General features: G+C 44.0%; 1 protein-coding gene across 4 annotated transcripts in view; it reads left to right on the top strand.

Annotated features, from left to right (window-relative positions):
• The first annotated feature begins 1,247 nt into the window (after positions 1–1,247).
• frya (furry homolog a (Drosophila)) overlaps positions 1,248–14,237 on the top strand; it is a 44,805-nt gene continuing 31,815 nt past the window's right edge. For 2 of the 4 annotated variants that reach the window (XM_030109429.1, XM_030109430.1), the window contains exons 1-2: positions 1,248–1,643; positions 11,305–11,504. In XM_030109429.1, coding sequence (XP_029965289.1) covers positions 1,427–1,643; positions 11,305–11,504 — 417 coding nt within the window. In that variant the 5' untranslated portion in view covers positions 1,248–1,426. Of the gene's footprint in view, positions 1,644–5,011; positions 5,365–11,304; positions 11,505–14,237 lie in introns of those variants that run through there. The other 2 variants (XM_030109431.1, XM_030109432.1) reach the window with 2 other exon arrangements.

Genomic DNA, 14,237 nt, shown 5'->3' on the forward strand with positions numbered 1-14,237 from the left:
CTTTCAACAGAAAGCGCCTCACGTCACGGACGTACAGTGTTTGTGTTGCTGATTTAGGTCAGACTAGGAAAAACTGGTTCATGTGGGAGGCGTGTCCGGTTACTCCTCACTTCAGGAGTCGGAAAAGACAAAGTGAAGCATGATGTTTCTCTAGATTCACATCTTTTTATTTCATGATGGCGGGTTCACACCTCTTAGCAGAGTTGGCAGCATTACTCACGTTCTTTCACGAAGTACGAATTCTGTCTGATCCACCTTCTTCAGGAAAAGACAACAAGCACATGTAGTGAAATTTACTTGAGTAAAAAAATAATGAGAAAGAGAAAGTAAATGCAAATTGCGTATGAATATGCTTAAATTATACCTGTTATTGTGATGTTTTTTTGTGTTTTACAGCAAGTAAGCTTTTCTGAACCATTAACATTCAACTTAAATCACAGTTTTGAGTCAAACTGAATGATAGCTTTAGTTATTTTTTGTTTGTTTTTAAACAATCTCATTCAGTTACTTTAATTTTGGATTGATTTACTTTTCTGAATACGAAATAGAAAGTTGGTTCATTCCACCATTGTTGATTTAACTTAATTACTTCTAAATTCAAATCAAGCAGCTCCGCTATGGAAGCCTCTTCCCATCAGCTTTGATCCTTTGATGTTTTTAGAGTGTGTAAATATTTGTTTTCAAATTTAGGGAGAAAAAGTAAAAAGTTGTCAAAAAGCACAACTACTTGGTTACTTGCCACTTTTGATTTTCACGCGTTTTCCTGTGGGAGTCAACCCATAATGCTATGGGACGACCCTGCAGCCTTTAACAAAACCAAGAGTTGTGAGGATTTGGAGGATTTTTTTTCCTCGAAGTGCGATAAGAAGTTGTTGGAGATGTTCTCAGTCCGTGGTGATCGGGGCGATTTATGATGATTTAGGAAAGTACCTTGCACCTCATTACCAGCGCCTGGGGCTAAGCATGTCTGTTTGGACTCCAAGACAAATACAGGATATTTATTCAGGACGGCCTCATGGGCTTACAGTAGGCAGGGATGGCGAGCAGCGAGCGGAGCAGCCTCTCTCCCTCTCTCTCTCTCTCTCTCCCGCCCTCTTTAGTCATGACTTTGCCCCTCTCTTCTCCGGCCTCCTGCCTTTTTTGCTGAAAAGAGGAGGGGCCCCCAAAGTAATCCAATACCTGCCCGATTCACAAATGTTACTGTAAGCTGCTGAACTGCCCTGACAAGTGCAGAGGTTAACACACATTAGCAGGCCGAGGCTGACGGACGGAGGCTGCATCTGTGCACAGCAGGAATTTGGCTTCCCAGCTGAGGAGCGAGGAGTTCGGAAAGGAGGAGGATAGAAATTAAAAACTGACACAGAGCGAGGGAGGTGGGGAGGGGGGAAAAAAACCTGGCACCGCTTCAAATGACTCCACGGGAAGAATGAAAGAAGTAGCTGTGGGCTTCCTGCCATCCAACATGTCTTCAGAGGAGAGCGCCGCGAGAGACATGGCTGAGAGTGAGACGGATTGTTCTGAGGGACTGGATGAGGCTGTCCTGGGGCGCATTGCCAGCTTACCTCTGGATCCTTTCCCACCCAGAGACTTCAGAGGGAAGTTTAAAAAGATGCGCCACAAGAAGAGACCCACCATACTTGAAAGTAGGTACAGCTTTGATCGGCGAGGCTCTGGTTGTCACCTCAAGAGTTGACGTTTCTTCTTAATCTGTTAGGGATGTGAAAAATGTGTCGCAGAGGCAGTGCCGGTATTTAACCACTATTGCCATCACTTTGTGAAATTCCTCACCTCCCGGTTGTATTTGTCACAGTCGTACAGGAATGCGGTGGAGTGTTAATAACACAGACACACAGCTGGGGAGCGCTCACACTGGTTTTGGAGTCGATGTGCAGCTTTTTGCTTCTAATGAGTTTTAAATCTGATCACTTTTTACTCAGTTTGTCAACAAAACAGCGGTGATTGAATATATGATGTAATTAAAGACAGGAGGGTCCAGAATAACCAGAGAAATGACCGAACTGGATGGACATACCTCAAATTCCTAACCTTCATCGGAGCTTGATAATGCCTTTTAATAAGTGTTAAACGTGTTTGAGTCTTTTCCTACTTGAGGACACACTCAGGAGAGATGAGGAAAGTCTTTTACAGTTGAAACCGGTGCTGCACTTTTTAGTTTATGGATTCTTTCATGTAGTGTCTTCTTGAGAACCAACGGAACTGCTGGAGAAGCCCTCCGATAAACAGAACCAGTAATTATGGGTGTATTTGTGAAGAAGTTTAAGTGACGCTGATCCTCTTCAGTGTGCCAGAAAACTGTTGCTTCTGTATGTCCACATGTTCAGCAGCAGCTGTAATCTGAATATCTGAGTATACTTTAGAATGACAGCAGATCTGACATTTTCATCTTAATTCCTCTTGGATGTTTTTAACTGTTTTGGAACCATGTGCAAGCTCAGATGGTGATTCATCCTCGACCCATTTCTGATCTGATCAGACCGGTAAACATGTACTGTCGTCGTTTTGGATGAGTGGAGGGAAATGTGTGTGTTCAGATGGACGTTTCCCAACAGTTTGATCCTATGACAGACTGAGCCAGTGAGGGTTTTTGATCCACTCCTTGAAGCCGCCTGCCCTCTTTCTGTGAGCCCGGCCCCTTCGGCCGCCCCTCACAGCACAGTGCTCAGCAGAGGCCTGTGGGGATCGATGTGCTGCTGACGTACATAAGGACATAATTGTCCTATTGACACATTTGACTGGATTCAGCGGAGCTTTACTTTAAGCAGTGAAACATGTTGTCATTCCCAACTTTATGAAATCCAAGCCTCACAGTGTGTGAAGTGATGAGCTTATAAGACTACCAAAGTCCTCCGGTCTGCAGAAGCCAGTCGGTGAAGTTTGTTTCCAGAAAGTGTGGCTGCGGCGTTCACAGCTAGAGGAGGACTGTCAGTACCAGACACTTCCACAACGCCACTCTCACACTCCTGCTGATGGAATGTACTTCTCCAGATGGTCTTCGGCTTGTTGCCTCGCTGATTCTTCATTTGTTTTCTTTTGCTAAGGTCCAATTTAAAAGAGACGGCGTCATAAAGAAGTTCTTTCTAAAAACATTCAGACTTTAGTCAAATCTACTGGCCTTTTTTTCAAGCTGAATGAAATCTTCTCTGGCTCAGTGACTCTCCACAGACTGATGTTGGTGAAAGCCGGTCCCTTTCAGGTGTCATTTGCATGTTTTCACACACTCCATCACAGTACGGATTCCATAGAGATGTGAGCTTTCACTGCCGCATCTGAAAACTGAGAGATAAGTCATAAAAAGTGAACTCTGATTATTGTTTAATGAAGAAACTGTGTTTGTGTTTGGTTTTTATGATGGCACATCTCTAAGAAGTAGTTTTTGTGTGTCGTGTATATTATACACAATATTTGACCTGTGATGGACTGGAGACCTGTCCAGGGTTTGTCATGGCTGCAACTCATAATCCTGGAGTGAATAAAGCAGAATTGATCATAAACAGAGGTAGAAGTGTTACAGTGTCAATAAGTTGGACCACATGCTTCAGATTTAGACGTAAATTGACTTTGGATTTAATCTAAATTAGGATAAATTTAGAATACAATGAAAATACGGTACTATGTATTCTGAATTTAATTCAAAATTCTTTCTTTCTGCTCTCCAACACCAAGAGAATCAATTTACCTCAAAAAAGCAAATTGGGAAGTTTGATTGTCATTTTCAATTAAAACCTGCAATTATGTTTTCGTTGTAATTCTCACACTATTCCAGACTGTCTGTGGGTATTACGGTACGTAGCATATGTAGCAGGAGTAATGATAAACATTTATTTCACCATATAGAATGTCACCAGAATAGCTGAAAAAGAAAAGAGAGAGTGAGTTTGTTTGAAGTGCGTGTCTGCACAGGCTCCGTGTTCGCAGAGGAACACCAGACATGACCGACCTGGCTGTTATCACGACAACAGCGCTGCCTGAAATGTGTGTTTACCAAACACTGCCACCGCCAGCGGCGGCCTCTCCATCACACACTGCGTTACGTAATCAAGGTCAAGTGGCCGTCGCTTGATCGACAGACAGAGTGGTGATAGGATTATACTGAGAGTGCAGTCAAGGCAGGATTGCAGGACGTGTTTGTGCTCCATATGGTTGACGGCACGCCTCTGCTTCTTTACACAGAAACCCCCCCCCCCCCCCCACTAAATATTGGATTTAATCATTGCATGTTGCAGGAAAGGCAGCAGAAGAGCTTATGTGTGTTTCTATACTAGTTTTAATCAGATAAAGCTGACTTATTGAAATTCAGGAAAAAAGGGAATTTTTTTGTGTCTGTGTTCATAGTACGTCTTGATCATATGTTTTTGTTCTCTAGTTGTATTTTCTGTAAAAATATAAGCAGCAACATTGTTTTCAGAGTGTTTTTTTTGCATGAAAATGTCCCTGTTCTTTTTTCTTTTTGTTTCATTCAATTTAAAATAAGTACTTTTGAAGGGGTTACATGCAAAATGCAGATATTCGCTGATGTATGCTCTTAAGCGGTGGTTTCTGACTGGCAGCTGTCTAAAGTTGGTGCTTGGAAAGCGGTAAAAGGGTTAAAAGCCATCAGTCAGCTGTTGCTCCCAGACAGATCCTGAGTGCTGCTGATCCCATGTGCCTGCTGATCACTTCAACGTCTTCTCCATTTTTTTTTTTTTTTCCTTTCCTCCCCGCTGCTCACCCAGATGTTCCCTCTAATGTGTCATGCTTCCCTCGTTTTCTGCCTCCCCGGTTCACGCTGGTGACCCATCACATTTTCCCAGTCATGCTGATAGATGCACAAGACCGCCGCTGTCATCATTATCAGGCCGCGCACGCAGACAAACAGTAGTTATTATTAACTGCGCTCCGCTAAGAGGATTGCTTCCTGCACTCTCAGCCTCCGCGCAGTTATTTAAAGGGAGCTTGCATTGCCGCCCACTGCCTGCCACGGCTTTAGAGAGAGAGAGAGAGAGAGAGAGAGATGTGGAGAGAGCGTGGAGGGAGGGGGCGAGAGAGGGCTGATAGCCAAGGACAGGACACAAGAGAGGAGGGGTAAAGCGGTGCTGGTGTGTTTTCTCAGGCCTCGTCAGCGCAGCGTTGTGTGCGTCACAGAGAGGTGACAGCAGGCTCTACCTGCTGGTCCCAGCCCGACCGCTGCTGCTGCTGCTGCTGCTGCTGCTGCTGGAGCTGCTGGAGCTGCTGGGGCTGCTGGGGCTGGAGGGATTCCACAGTTAGAGGGGGACACTTAGCAGGAGGCTGCAGCCATGGCCAGCCAGCAGGACTCGGGCTTCTTTGAAATCAGCATCAAGTCGCTGCTGAAATCATGGAGTGGAAGTGAGTAGCACTTTGTCTCTTCATGTTGTTGTTGTTGTTGTTGTTGTGCAGAGCTGGACGGGCAGCTTCTTCGACTTTGCAGCCTCCGTTTTTCGTGTTGTGGTCTGTGACTGGGACGTGCTGCCTGCTGCTTGTTGCAGATGGAGCTGAAGCGCTGTGCTGTTGCTCAGGATGCCATGAGCTGCAAACTTAGAAGCATCTTTACTCGCACTTTTATGAACAGGCCTGCGTTTGTCTCTTAGCAACAGACAGACATAACTCCAGCACGAGCTGCCGGCGAAGACGAAGTTCACTACAGAAACAGAAAATACCATGGTGCTGTTAACAGATTGATCTCTCTGGTAGTTTTGTTTTTTTCTTCTTCTTTTCTGAATTTGATTCAGCTGCTTCTCTTTAAATTCCAGCTAAGTTCGCTCCAGTCTCCTCCTGCAGTCTAAATAGGTTTTAATAAGTGTGAGGACTCAGTAATAGGATTAGTGGAGGTTCAGCTTGGTTGCATGTTCTGTCCAGAGCTCGCAGCTTCACTGCTTCCCACTGGACCCACGAGACCCGTGTGGAATGCCTTCCTGCCTCTGATAATGGTATTATTCTGCTTCATGTGAGATTTGAGAGGCTGTCTACAGGACCGGCACCAAACCCAGCTGGAACAAGACGAAACGCAGGGTGTAAACAGTGACACAGCAGTTTGACAGTCCAACCACGTGTACCACATGTGTCGCCTCCCCCCAACCAAACCCGAAACAAGCAAAATGTGATGTGACAAGGCTTTTTATCCCAAGTGAGAGCTGCCGGCGATCCGACTGCACCTCTCAGGCGGCGTGGCAGCGAGTGTGTATCTATTGCATCTGAATGTCAGGAGATACCACAGTACACACTGTCCCTGTCTACACACTCAACATTGAGCTATCTCCTGATGATGTTGCATAATCCTCACAGTGGGTCACTTTGCTAAAGTGATAAAGGCACAGGCAGCCGCCGGACCGCACCAGCAGAGACTCGCATCTATGCATTTAACATTTTCATTAATTGTGCGCTCTGGTAATCCTGTTCCTCTGCTTCCTGCGCAAGCTGTTATGTAACAAATCACAAGATGGCAACAGAGACACTGTATGATAGTAAAGACTCTGTTTGTGTTAGATGTGAACCATATAGGCTCATTCCTTTCTTTTTAACCAGAATCTTAAAGAATCACTCAAAGTTATTTACTGTAACTGTAATATATGTGTTTCCCTGCAGTTTATCAAATCCCGTGTGCCACAACAGACCTAACTGCCTCAGAACCGTTCAGGGTCGGGCCTTGAAGAAGCCGATGTGTCTCGTTCTATTAGAACAGTGACGGACAGCAGCACAGAACCGGCATTGTGCAGCAGCGGCATCAGGTCTGCTGTTCGGCTCGCCCGAGGGCCAGTCCTCCGTCGGCCAATGAGAGCCGCCGTGCACAGCGGTGCTCAAACATGCTGCTCAGCTGTGCTTTAATTTCTGTTACGAAATCAAGTTAACCTCCATTTTATTAAATTCAATTTTCATATTCTATTTTACGTTTTCCAGTCCATCCTTTTAGATCTGTTTTTGACCGAATCCATGTTTGGCTCAGCCGGTGACCCTAAATTGCCCCGAGATGTGAATGTGTGTGTGTGTGTGTGTGTGGTTCGGTCTCTGTGTTTGCCTTGTGATGGACTGTTGACCGGTCCAGAGAGTATCCTGCTGTCGCCCACAGTTAGCCGGGATCGTCACCAGCGCCCTGCGACGCTGCACAGGGTGAAGCGGTATGGATGGATGGATGTTTAGCTCACATTGGAGATTCATTTCTAAGAAACTCTTTAGTTTGTGAACATGAATTGCGTCGGTGCAAACAGAAAACACCCTCTGTGAGGCTGGAGCTCACAGATGCATCGCTTTTAAAAGATGGACTTACATAATTGGCCTGAAATGCCCCCGAGCAGCCGGCTGCTGTTTCCAGCACGATGCTAACTCGTATAAAGCAGAGCATGTGGTTTGTAGTTAGAAACTGTCAATTTAATCAACTTTTCTCAGCAGTCTGTAATCACTCCCTTAATCTCAATTCTCCACATTTTTCTGCAGACATTAAACTGTGAACTTGTGATGATTCGTGATCATGCTGTTGCTTCACTACTGTCTCCTCTGTTTTGATAAATACTGCTGGGAAATGGCTGAGCTTGAACTCCACATAGCATTCCAAGCAATTCTGAGCATTTTATCGAAATGTTGTGTCTTCCAGGCTCAAGCTCCATGTTGAATCCGTAAATTAGACCAAGGCTTATTTTTGACATTATGTGAGACTTTCTAACGTAGATTTAATTAGCTGTACAACTTCGGCAGCCTTGTTTTATAGATGTGTTTATATACATGTAGATAAAACGCTCAGGCCGAAATGAATATGCCAGTGAAATTAGGTACACTAAAATAACCAAATGAAAATTGAATGAGGCCTCAGTTTAAATGTATTATCATCCATTTGGTTGTTTTATTTCATTTTGAACATGTTTAAGAAGAAGCGTGAGCTTATTAAATCCCACCCCCATCTCCAGTCAGTTTCTTTGCAGATGACTGAATTGTAATATCTTGGTCTGTTAAAATATTAGATTTGTGTGATCTTTATTGTGAATCAGACTTTTGGCTCTTTTTTTGCAGTCTATACCGTGAGTGTAGTGAACATTTGTTCACCCAAATCTACATTTGGGTACATTTATTCAATTGCTTTGATTTCTTAAACTTAGTCTCCTGAAAAGTAGAATCAATAATGGTAACTGAGTACTTGAGCACTAAATGTATTTGTGTACAGACTTTCCTGTACAGCAGAGAGTAGTAATGTTGGGACTGTAAAGCCTGCGTCACCCATTCACAGAGAGACATAGTCGGTGTGTCATACAGAAACTGAACAACGTGTTCCCAAAGGTCTGTGTTGATATTGGCCTTTCTGGTGCAGTTAAAGAGGTCACTGGTGTCCAAATATCCTCCCACTCCGTTCACACACTGCTGCCAAAGTCGCTGTTTACCCAGTGGGAATGTCTCAGTGCGCTGCATTACATGCATGTCTGTATATATACACACAGCATGTATACAGTTTGTGTGTGTGTGAGTGTGTGTGTGTGTGCCAGAGAGACACTTGTTGTCCTGTCTGCATTGTCCTCCGGGGAGCACCGCCATGCTCAGGGTGTTTCCAGCATGGGGATGACGTAATGCACGCTGTGCCCGAGCTCCTTGTTTGCAGAGTCACATGTCGCGTCTGAGACTTTCTCCAAAGCCCAGAGCAGCAGGAACAGGCTTCATGGTCACACCGGGTCTTTTCTTTCTCTCTTTCTTCATGTTCAAAACATTCAAGTTACAGAGATTTGATCCGTAACTACGCCTTGATTTTCTTCCATTGCAGTCCTGTAAAGTTTCCTAAAAGCTTTCCTTTAAAGCTGCAGCTCTTCTTCAGTGGAAACTCAGAGCGGACCTGATTAGGAATTGCGTTTACACTCCGGTCGTCTGAGCTGTGGATGACGGTTATCGAGGAAAGAGGGAGGGCTGCACTGTCAGTGGAGTGTTTACCCCGGGATAAATATAGTCACACGACTATAGCATGGTGGACCTCACCGGCGCACTGTGCCTCGGCTAAAAATTCCCCTCTGACCTTCACTCTTGGAAGGCACCGACTGGTCACAAGGCTGGAGGAAGCCACAGCGGAGTGAGGGAGAGAAAGAGGGAGGGAGAGAGAGATCCAGTGATTGCGTGGTCTCCTGTACCAAACACTACTCCCACTTTCTCAAACACACCCGCCGTTGGCTTTGTCTGCCATGGAAATTACCGCCAGGAGGACGCCGCCAGCTGACACACGGCACATGGAAGTCTGTGGATTTCACTAGCGAGCGTCGGTCTTGATTTAGGGAAACCCTGGATACCATATCCTCCTTCCCCACCATGGACGGGACAGCTGTGTGCTGGAGTAAGGCCAGCGTCATCAGCTTCATCAAGGGTCTGGGTAGGTGCTGAGTCGCCACGAGTGAGGGAAGCATGTTCTGAAAGCCATAAAAGGTCGACACACATGCTGGGCATTCCTGCAGACGTATCCCAGTGCTGCATGTCCTGAAAAGACCTGAAGACCAACACCTGGGTCCTGGCACCAAAGCCTCCGATTTTAGGATATTAGGCAAATCGCTCAAGTCGTTTTTAACGTATTTGAAGAAAATACTTTCTATGTTTGATTCTGCTTCATCAGACGAAATAATTTGATCTCATTTCAATATCATCTAATCACCATCCTAAATTTTGAGAAACATGTGTTTTCTATGGTATTTAAACCTGTTCATAGTAATGAGAATATTTGTGATCGCATACAGTAATAGTTGAATTTTGTTTGTTAGGTATACAGGTGCATGTCCCAATTATGGAACAGAGTTAAAAAATAATTTTACTATCTTCATGAAAATTGGATTTATCTTCACGTTGATTATACATGAAAGAGTATATCAAGTATAAGTCAAGCATTGTTGTGTATTATCCTGTATCATTATAGGTGATTAAACTTAAAAATATAGCATCTCAAAATGTTATGTCATTACATCAAATACTTCAGTATGTAAACATCCTTAAAATAACTTTTCTTACTTGTAACTGTTTAATAAACTGAAACAATACAAGTTAAATACACCTGTCTTATGTTTTGATATACTTTATTTCTTCACTTTCAATTAAGTGAATCTGAAACTTTCATCTCATAGGCTGAACATTGTTATCACTATAACTTTTATAGAATACCTGAAGGACATTGTGGTGAGACGCTTCAGTAACTTGAATAATGTACATCCAAGAACTTTGAGAGATCATCAGGCTAATAAATATGTGTGACTTTAGTCTTTTTTCACCAATTCTGTTCTATCTAAATGCCATGTGATGGTGTTTTTTGTATTTTGATAACAAAGAAGCTCAAAAGTAGAGAAAATAGAAAATGAACCTGTTCCATATTTTGATTTTCAGGTGTCTGTAAAGGGTTAAAACTCACACTGATTCAGCGCTCACTGCAGCAGTCTCATTATGATTTACACCTTAAGTGTGTGGAAACACAGCGGGTCTTGTCTTGATGTGTAATTTCCATAAAACTGAAATAAGTAGGTAATTTTTTTTCATGCTCACTGGTAAAGTCCAAACAATACCGAAGAAGTCTGGGGTTAATTATGAGTATAAAGTGCAAAGTTGCATTTTTACACGATAAAGAAGAGAGAGTCCCTCTTAGATTGTTCTTGTGTTTACTGTTGGTGTAATTCTAAACTCTTAGATGGTGAATATTTCATATATGTTTTGCTTTAAGACCGAAATCCTTGAATAATTCTTTTTTTCACATTTTTCTGCAGGGGTTGAGATCAAACCTCAGACCTCACTGAACTCTGCCTGTTTTAAAGGCGACGTGACGTGAGGTTTGCAGTTGAATGAATGAGGCTCTAATAAGACGTTTGGATGCGTTTCGTTGCCGTATTTAGCAGATTTATGTCTGGAGGCAGCCGGCTGTAACGGCCAGGTAAATCTTTAACCTGCCTGAAGTGAGTTTCCGGCCCCTCGTGGCCGAACTCGGACCATCCGTAGTGGAACGTTGGCCACATGGTAACACCGGCCGCAGAAGGGGTCACATGCTGAGATTTCTGCGTCCCTCAAAGGGCAGTGACATCTCTGGCACTTAATGAAAACACCAGCTGCCGGTTTGATTTCCATCCGAGCTCTGCTCTGCCGCGGCAGGAGAGAAGGAGCGGGCTCGGGGGCAAGCCGGTGCCCTTTGAACAGCCTGACTCAGGAATGCTCAACGTGTTGGGAACTTTCTGTCCATGTTTGGAAACTTCGCAGCCGTTCCCTGTTTGGCGATCTCCTTTTGTCTGATCCCGTCGTTTCGGCTTGAATTAGCGGATTAAAAAAAGATGACGTGTCCTTCTTGTGTCTCGTCCACAGCGTCGCCCGTGGGGAACGGGTACAGTAAGCCCCCCATCCCTCCGGTCTGCTGTCCCCAGGGAGAGAAAGGCCCGCCGACCATGATGCCCATCAGCGTGGACCCGGAGAGCAGGCCGGGCGAGTACGTCCTCAAGAGCCTGTTCGCCAACTTCACCACGGTGTCGGAGCGCAAGATCCGCATCATCATGGCCGAGCCGCTGGTGAGTGAGCGCTGACGGAGGCCCGAGGCGGTCGCTGGTCCCGTGTGACCCGAAGCACGCAAACGCCAGGAAACACTTCACCTCACAAGACTCACAAATCAGGAAGAAGACTCGGAAAGACGACGGACATGTAAAAACCTTATTTATAGCTTTGTGGGGGGATATTTAGTTCATCTCGTGACCCTGTGTGGGTGTTCTGACCTCATGTTGAGCACCACTAGACAGGAAGTCTGGCCGACTGGACCATAATATCTGGATCGACGGTGACGAATTGCAAACGGGGGTGAGGGCGCCTAAATTTAAGGGGGTAAAGTCAAATTTAAAGTTTCCATTTACAGTATATACTAATTCCTTTTCAAGTAAAATCAACCAAGAAATTCCATACTTACCAGGAAACAAAAAGTCTTTTTGCTAACTGACAGTCAAAACAAACATTTCAGGTTTGGTTTTGTGTGTAAATGTAAACAGTTTCTCCAGTCTGAAATTTATACAAACAAATATTACATGCAGTACATGTAAATAATAATAATGCATTGGTTTTATGTAGCGCTTTTCAGGACACTCAAAGATGCTTTACATTGCATTATTCACTCACTCCATACTGGGTGGTGTTAAGCTTCTACTGTAGCCACAGCTGCCCTGGGGCAGACTGATGGAAGCAAGGCTGCCAGTCTGCGCCATCGGCCCCTCCGGCCACCACCAACCATTCACTCTCACAACTTTCATACTCGGCAAGGTGGGTGAAGTGTCTTGCCCAAGGACACAACGACAGTTTTACACCTGTGGGAGCGGGGATCGAACTGCCAACCTTCCGGTTATAAGACGACCTGCTCTACCAACTGAGCTACTGTCGCCCCGACATGTGGTTTATTACTGAATATTTTTTAACCATTTTTACAAAAAAAAAAAAAAAAAAATCTAATACAGTAATCCTATGTTATAGATATTCACATAATCACTACGATCAAGTGGTTGGGTGAATTGAGAAAATAATCTGCACATTCATAAGAAAAAAAGGAAAACAATTCTGCTGATTTAACTAAAAATGAATCAAATTGTAATGAATCATTTGGATTAAGTTACTGACTCAGTTAAACAGAAAAAAAAAATGAGGTTCTATGTTGATTGTCTCTTGAGAAGCACATCAAAATCTTTGGTTGTTCTGTAAAAATGATGAAAAATAAATTTGTTTATAGACTTTCAGTTTGTAATGGTGTAAAACTGGACTGTATCATGTTGCAAGGTGTTTTTATTTTGCAGACACACTCAAAAATAACCACAATTGAATGTTTATAGTTCCCAGTGAAACAAAAAAAAAAAAAAAAAAAACACGCACACACCGAGAGAATATGTAGAGTTTGCATGTTCTGCCTGTGTCTGTGTGACTTTTTCCTTAACATTTTTCTCCCACAGTCCTTTGGAGGTTAAGTCGTTGTTTTGTATGGAGCAAAATGATAGAAGTATTAGAAAAAGGTCAGCATGTTTGGGCGTTCTGTCCGGCAGTACAGGGGCTTTGTTGACCAGAAGTAGTTCCACCTCCATGTGAGTTTTAGCAGCTGGGATCTACTCCGGGTTCGCTGGTGGCTTGACGGCAGCGCGGCTGCTGCGGACGCGTCGTCTCCAGCCTCACTGCCTGTGATTTATAGGAAGCTGTTACTCTGCGGGGAAGTGCTAATTACCAGCGAGAGAGTTTGTGGACCCTGGCTTCATTGTGATACCCTCCGGAGGACTGCAGTGAGGATGTGTCTATTTCTTCCCGTCTTAATGGAGCGCAGGCTGAGTAATTTGTTTCGGGCTCGTCTTTTACTCAGCAGCTTTTTCATTAGGTTCAGCTGAACAAGCTGGTTTGATTAAGTCCAACAGAAGAGAAACAGGTTCTGCCTTTACAAAGGGAATCAGGCTCAATTTCATCTGTTTCTGAGTTGATTTTCAGTCAACTCTATCCCCATTTTTAGTTTTACTACTGAACCACATTATAACGAGACGTGTTCCTGATGTTTCTGCCACGACGTTTTGCATGTGCAAATACCGTACTCAAAAAGGTATCTCTAATCAACCACTCGATGTGATGTAGACTCAGTTTAGAGTCTGTGTTGCTCCATGAGGAAGCACAGCAGGGCAGCAACATCTGTAAGAGCCCAGCAGTGCAAGAGGCATCGACTCTTCTGTCGCTCAGCACAGATGCCCTGCTCAGATTCAAACGTTGGTCAGAAAAAAAAAAAAAAAAAAGCTAAAAAGGTTGATGAAGGCATTAGGATTAGAATGGGAGGGAGAGGCAGAGAGCGACATTAACATCCGCCCACACAGTGTCAAAGTGACACTCATCAGGCGGCGGTTTGCTATTTTGGATTAATCAGCGACCGATGTGATTCGCTGTCTGGCCACTGGAGCAGAAAACTACTGCTTGTGTTAAGTGAGGTAGGGAAAGGAGGAACATGCTGAGAGAATTAGGGTAAAAAGTCAGTTATTTATTGTAAGAAAATACAGTTTTGTGTGTCGCTGATGGTTTAAGAAAATTTTATATCCAGCTTTATTTAATAAAGTATAATTTTGTGCTCAGGGGAAACCGAAGTGAAAAAAAATAAAAATACTGAACCAATAAACTGAAGCCTTTAGATGAATCAGGCTGTAATCGGAATACTTTGTAAGTACAAGTATATTTACAGTTCCAGTAGATGACAGAGAGGTTTTTGGAGCCAGCTGAAACCCAGAGGATGGCTGGTTTGAGTCCTA

This window comes from Salarias fasciatus, chromosome 14 (assembly GCF_902148845.1).
Source record: "Salarias fasciatus chromosome 14, fSalaFa1.1, whole genome shotgun sequence".
NCBI classification, from domain to species: domain Eukaryota; kingdom Metazoa; phylum Chordata; class Actinopteri; order Blenniiformes; family Blenniidae; genus Salarias; species Salarias fasciatus.